Source organism: Plasmopara halstedii (genome assembly GCF_900000015.1).
Source record: "Plasmopara halstedii genome assembly, contig: Scaffold_555, whole genome shotgun sequence".
NCBI classification, from domain to species: domain Eukaryota; phylum Oomycota; class Peronosporomycetes; order Peronosporales; family Peronosporaceae; genus Plasmopara; species Plasmopara halstedii.
In genome coordinates, this window is record NW_020187475.1 from 751,607 (window position 1) to 758,762 (window position 7,156).

Consider the following 7,156-nt stretch of genomic DNA (forward strand, 5'->3'; position numbering starts at 1 on the left):
TGATCCAGTCGTTGAATGAATACACGAAGACGCAGATGCACAAGTCCGGATTTGCTCGTTCGTTTTGGTGGTATGCCCTTTTGTATGGGGTTTACATCAAGGATATGATGTATCATCGAGCCATCGATGGGATTCCAGTCCAGCGATTGCTCGGCGTGAAAGCTGATGTGCACCACTTGAAGCCCTTTGCGTGTACATCAAAGTGCCGAACACACCAAAGCGTTCGAAGAGTGACGACAATGCTATCTACTTGGGTTCGAAATGGACACTGTTGGCGCACGTGTGTATATCCCCAGCGAAAACACGGTCAAGTTTGTCGCTGAGGTTCGCGTTATTGAGGACGTGACATACGGCGACCGTCATCACGTCGATCCAACTAACCGAGATGATGGTGAGTGGTTACTGTTTGCGACCGAAGAAGTTGGAGAGCAAGACGACACGACCAGCATCTCGAATGGCGACAGCATGGACATGGAAAGCATCAATGAGTCTAGCCAGAGCGTCGTACTTTACAACTCGGGGGATGCAGAGACTAGTGTCAGTGATACGGTTGCGTACGAAGCCTATATGGCTGATGAGGATCAGTCGGCAGACGTCGATGAGGAGGACGAGGACGAAGATCACGACAGCAAGGACGTCGGTGAGAATCGCCAGGATATGAGTGGCCAGGCAGATGATGGTCATGATGATGACAAGTCTGTCTCGGCTAATTTTGGATCGGAGGTGGACCCAGCAGTCGAAGGTTCGATCGCCGACGCGACCGAGGTGGGCGAGGACGTAAGAGATCCGACCGACGAGCAGGGATCGACTCACGGGCAGGGCCCGGAGGCCAAGAATCATACGGAAAACGGCCGGTGCAAGGACTCACTCGACGGTGACAATGCCGGGGCTGGGTCGGACCGACCGCCACGGAACGATTTGTGCTTAAGAAGATCGTACTGCCAGAAGGCTTGCGAAAGCGAGTGGAACGGGACAACACCCCGTCAAAAGCTGAGAAGAACCAGCTTGGAGATCGAATAAAAGAACGTCGCACAGGCTTACGTCGGTGGACGCGCCGACCGGCTCGATTCGATGACTTTGTCAGATGGTCAAATGTTGCGACGAAAATATTGAGTCGTGATGGCAGACCGATTGATGCCAAGAGCATCAGAGGCTTAAAAAAGCGACGCCAAGCTATGAGTTCTAAGCATGCGGATTTCTGGCAAATGGCTGAGCTGGAGGAAATGGCTGCGTCCAAAAACAAGAAGGTCTTAGGACAGGTCAAGAAGACCGATATACCAAAGAATGCCAAAACCGTGAAGATCAAGTGGGTCTTCGCGATCAAAACGCATGCGCAAGGCTTCGTTGTGAGATTCAAGGCGAGAGTCGGGGCGCTCAGAAACTACCAGAGGCCAGTAATCGATTTTATGGAAACTTCGTCGCCTGTCGTGAGAATATCTTCGTTACGGATCACGGCGATCATATCTGCAGAGTTTGATCTTGTACTTTACGGTGGGGACACCAGCACTGCGTATCTAAATGCAACGCTCGAAATCGCTCAGTATGTCGATGGGATCGAGGGGTATTCGTGTGAGCTCCTGTCGTATCCTTACGTGGTGTGGAAGGCGCTGTATGGCTTGCGCCAATCCGGCCGTGATTGGAACTCGGAGATCAATGGGTGGCTTTTGAACCGCGAATTTGATCGATGTGCGACGGAACCCTGTCTCTACTACTTGATCGACGGAAAGAAAATTGTGCCGCTATTGATCTACGTGGACGACGTGGCTTGTGCCACGAATAATGAGGAGTCCAAGATCGGGTTGTTTGCTGAGCTCGACAAGGCGTATGGCCTGAAGGACCACGGGGGTTTCACTGAGTTTCTGGCTATCGAAGTGACTCAAACCGAGGAGGGCGTGTTCATCAGCCAAGAGAAATATGCAAAGTACGTGTTATACAAGCTCGGCTTTGGCGGAGCGAACAAGTGTGGGATCCCCATGGAGTTCACCACGAGACTCGCACCAGCTACGGAGGACGACAGCTTCGACTCCAGCTTTGACTACCGAGGGGCACTGGGCATGCTCATGGTTCTCGCAACCGGAATTAGGCGGATCTGGCATTTGCACTCGGCCAATTGTGAATTTTCGTTGTGAACCCGACTGTGAAGCATGTGGCAACGCTCAAGCGCGTCTTACGATACCTTGTGGGCACTCAGGCGCACGGTATTATGTACAAGAAGGGATCTGGGGGCCGTACGGAGCTGAACCTTAGCGGATTCTGTGATAGTGATCGGGGAAGTGACCCCGAGACCAGGAAGAGCACGTATTTATGCTGGTGAGTGGAGCGGTGACATGAATGTCCAAGCGTCAGTAGATTGTGGCTCAATCCACGGCTGGTATGTGGCTGCATGTGAAGCTGCTATGGAAGCGAAAGATTAATTCAATATCCTGTCTGAGATATTCCCGTCTATGCACGCATTGGTATCGACAATAGTGCGGCACACGTGATGGCCACCAGCCCGAACTATTCGCGGCGCACGCGTCACATCGAGCTGCGTTGACACTTTGTCCGTGACCAGGTGCAGCGTGGTCCGATTAAGTTAGTGAAGGTAAAGGGAAACGACAAACTGACCGATGCGTTTAACAAGCCACTCGATAAGGTTCGACTAGACAAGCTGTGTGGTATGATTGGGATGGTGAACCAGCTGCATGACAATCGAAGCTGAAAGCTTCGAGGAAGGCGTGTTGGAAAACGGATCCGGATACGATTATCCGGATGGCCGTTGGCGGTTGGAAGTGGCCTGAGGGGGTCGCGGGGGTTTCTCTGGGCCTCGGGGGGTCTCGGTCCAGGTGCATATTCTAGGAGCTAGGTGCAGGGAGAATGCCTTGGTTATAATACATCAGTTGCTCTTTCACCATCCACATTTCAACAGTGATGGTTTTAAGATAGCTACTAGCCAAACCACTTCACTATGAGACACCTAGTTGCGGTTAAGGCATCAGGTTTCTCTCTGGCCAGCGGCGTATATTGCCAACCACAGTATGTTTGTTAGCGCGGACACTCAGATAGGCTTGGCAATACACTATCCGAAAGAACATCACGGTCACTCACAAAAATGATGTACATACGCGTCATTTAAAATCTGACAAAGCATCACCGTGCTAACATGCTTCAAGCCGCCAAATGCAGCACCGGCAAAAAACAGGCCAAGACGCAATGAAATTTAATGCGCAACAGGTCCATCACTCGAAATACTTATTTCTACTATCACATCGCCCGTCAAGCACCAGAATGCCGTCTTTATGGACATTTGGATGGGGTTTTACCTGGGACGTTTGTCGACTTCTCCTATTTTCCATCTAAACTTTATTATGAAACTAACAGGGACGTTGCTTACATTTCATTTTTAAATTAGAAACTGTCTTTCGACTGAATCTCAAAAATTGCGCCCTTTCTATAAACGACAAAAACGTAAGTCATAGTGCGATCCACATCTTGGTTAGGGGGCGTCCAGGATACGCAGCGTATGATAAACACACTTAACACTTTTGTGTGCAACAATTACGTTTGGACAATTGCTGATACTGGTGAAGACCATAGCGGCGTATCGTGGGCTTATAAATACTAAGCTGCTTAAGATGCTCTGGGTTCCTCAAAATCCTCTAAAGCTTTCCCTGTGCAAGATGCATGGCAATCCCGTTGCACTCTTTCTAAATTAATCCAACATATTAGGACAGGGGGCAAGGTATGAGATGCGTACGTTGATTATTAAATACTCGTGTCCTCTTTCCATCATTTTATAACTTGAAATGGCTATGTGAAGCGAAGCTGTCGCTTTCACCATTTCTGTGCAAAAACTAGTCAGTTCTGATTGTACCCGCCTTCATCGCCAAATACGGTCTTTATGTGACCAGGTCATTATTTGCCATAGCGGCATTGCATTTCATGCCATTTATACGCGTCATACAGTGATATACTTTATGGAGCAATGAATGAAGATGGGTTAAAAATTTTGCCTGATTGTAGTATGGGATTCCTGTCGAGGTAAATTCTCAACTGACGAACAAGGAATTAAATGGAGTCCATCTTGATGTAGAAGGTACGACAAATATAGCGTCGTGTATATCGCGCTTAAAATGGTGCCGTGTTTTTTGGTTATACATTTGGAGACTCGCAGTTGGCTCAAGTAAACGCTGAATGAGACGAAGATTGTGTGAGACAAGCGCTGTACTCTTGTTTTTTGCCCTTCCATAGTTTACACAAGACCGGAACGACGACTTCATATGCATGAAGATGAATGAACTCTGAAAAGGAGGGGTCCGTAGTACACGAGGGCTGCTAGCCGCACATTTAGCAATAGAGATTTTTTTATGAAAGATATTAATATCTATAGAACTAATCCGGATAGAATAAATCCTTTAAGAAAGTATTTTTCAAATAGTAGAGCAGACTTACCATAGTGTTTAACTTAGAGAATATCGAACTGCTTCTGGCAAGTCCACACCTGCAGCGGGGCTGCCGTAGCTCTTCGCTTAGAGGAAGCTAATAATAAGTCACCGACCTTACGTTCTTTCCGAGAACCAGTACTAGTGCAGCAGATCGCAATCCGCTACTTCTAAGTACTAAAGCCTTATTAAGGCGAACGAACACTTCTGTTCAAAGCGAAACTGTATTTAATGTATTTAGTTGCGGCAAGCCACCAATATATAAAGCCTTAGGTTTTCCTAACTAATATAGTAATACCGAGTTAATGTAGCAGACCTTATATAAAAAGTAATATGCATCACTACTGGCAATCTGCCACGTGGTGGCTTCTTGTTACAGAGTAGCCACACCATTGTACAATTACACTGAGTGTGTGATACACACCTATGTAGGATCGCATAATCTTGTGCGACTCGCCCTTTATCACAAGAACACGTGTAACCCCGTAACATCCTCCCCCATTACAAGTATAAATATCCCTAATTAACATATTACGGTCGCATCATACGAGGCTCGCGTGACTGAGACACCTAAATGTTCTCTAGGACAGCTTTAAAACTTCTCCGCTCTATGAGCACCTTGTCTACGACACGCATAAATACCCAGCGTAGCTGGTAGCGAGGGTGTTTGCGGGCAAAGCCCTTCTTCTTCTTCTGCACAGAATACATCTCCGAACAGAACTTCCGCAGTTTCACGGGAAGCACATCCTAAGCCCTCGGCAACTGGGCCGGCTCCAGGCGACGGATTTCTCCGTCGAGGTGCTAGAGGAAGTCGAGTACAAGTCGGACGCTCCTTTTCCAGCATGGAATGACGAGTAAGATGACGTGCGCCAACGGCGCGACGTGAGCCCAGCTAAACCCTGCCGAAACCATGTCCGTTCCCCGACCTCTCTGCTTCCAGGAGAGGTGGTATTATTACCAATCGACTCGACGAGGCACAAAAGCCACAATTGGAGGCTCCCTGCGCTCGTATCCACGTTCGATTTCAGACCTCGTGTGGAATACAGCTTCCGCTCGGCGGATCCCGCTGCTGAAGCGGAAGACGCGATCACTCGATCGTTCTATGTAGTCGGGTCTTTGGCTACTATACAAGCTGAGCTCGATTAGTGGAAAGCTCTGCGAGTTTGCATTTTGGAATTTCAAGAGATCCCAATGGATCAAAAAGAGATGCCCCTATTCCCGCAATGCTGACCATTTCTAAGGTGCTTGTCCGTTGCAAAATCACTGCAAATGATGATAAGCTCTTTGAGACAGGGGTGCAGCGACACCAAAAACTGTCCTCGCCGTCTGCCTTACAGCCAAGCCACAAGGAAGTGGACGTGGCGATGAGGGCCATCTTAGATTTGAGTTTGCCAAACTCAAGGCGCAACACCGACTCCCTGCGTATTGTCACCCTGCAACATATGGAACAATCAATAACGCTCCTGCGAGCTCTGTGGTTTCTTACACGAGTGAGTCTACGACCGCAGCAGCTCAGGGCCATAGCTTGAGCTTAGCTAATGAACCCCGGCCTCTCGGACTACTGCCGAGAAGCGCGGTGCGCAAGACAACGCGAAGCGTCATGATCCTTCCGATAATAGGCTTCTAAACCGTCGGGCAAATCTTGCCGATTTGGCACCTCAAACTCCCGTATATTCTCGGAATTTGGGTATCCCCGCCACTTCACAAGATACTGGGTTAATCCCGTCGACGACGTCGACCCACAAGGCGCTCCACGTTTTAGTGGAGACCACTATTCTCATCGAATAGAGTCAGTTGAGGACAATGACGACTTGGTCAATCACCGTCCGGTTTCTCTTCGAGCGTTGGACAAAGTCTTTCGTCATCGGCACTCTGCCAAGCATTTCTTCGAGGTTGCCTCCCGCTGTGCGGAAGACATGAAGAGTCTGAAGAATTTTGTGCACCGACTACCTGAGGAAATTCGTGCTCTGTCGGAGCGTCTCCTAGCCGTCGAGCAGGCGAACACGTCACCTCGTGTGACGGTGGAGAGCCTTTCGCGTTTTACAATGAGTTGTTGCACTTCGGGCTCAGAACCAGCTGCTGGTTAAAGTTCTGGGTAGCCGAGCGCCATTGAGCGGCGCCCCGACGCCAACGCTTCCGCGTTAGCATGCGCCGGATCCCGGTACGGCTAGAGCAAGCTCACATAAGACACCGGGTGGATGCGCATCCCTCTCGGAACGTTAAGCGTATACGCAAGGCCTCGCGTGGCCACGACTCTTAAAAGTCCGATAAACTGTGACCAAGCTTTGCTTAGAGACAGCAGAGACTGCATCTGTAGGAAGCGTTTTAGCATTTAATATAATTCGGTCTCCGACCTCAAAGTTTTTAACATTTCTTCTGCTTCTTCTATCTCCATATTCGGTCTGCATGTCTTGGCTTTCAGCCATTGCACTGCGAACGTGTCGTAGGACACTAAGTCTGGTAGACAAGAAGTCATCGACTTCTTGACTGACACTGAGGGATCCGACATCAGCTAGCCGTTCGAAATGTTCCTACCCCACCAAGCCCTAAGCCATTGGATGGCAGCGTCAGTGGGACGCGAGGATTAATAAGCCCGTTCACATAGAGCGGCATATAGCCGGTAGATGAATGCACTGCATTGTTCAGTGCAAACGCTACGAGTGGCAACATGGCACTCTAGCGCTTCGGCGTCTCAGCGCAGATGCTGCGAATAACGTCTTCAACGACGCGATTCA

General features: G+C 49.2%; 1 protein-coding gene across 1 annotated transcript; it reads left to right on the top strand.

Moving 5' to 3' along the window:
* Positions 1-261: 261 nt before the first annotated feature.
* Positions 262-2,129, top strand: PHALS_11679 (FOG: Transposon-encoded proteins with TYA, reverse transcriptase, integrase domains in various combinations; the record flags this gene model as incomplete). Its single annotated transcript, XM_024727084.1, has 2 exons — positions 262-874; positions 946-2,129. 2 exons carry the CDS (start codon positions 262-264, stop codon positions 2,127-2,129), a joined length of 1,797 nt encoding a protein of 598 aa, XP_024577696.1.
* Positions 2,130-7,156: the final 5,027 nt, after the last annotated feature.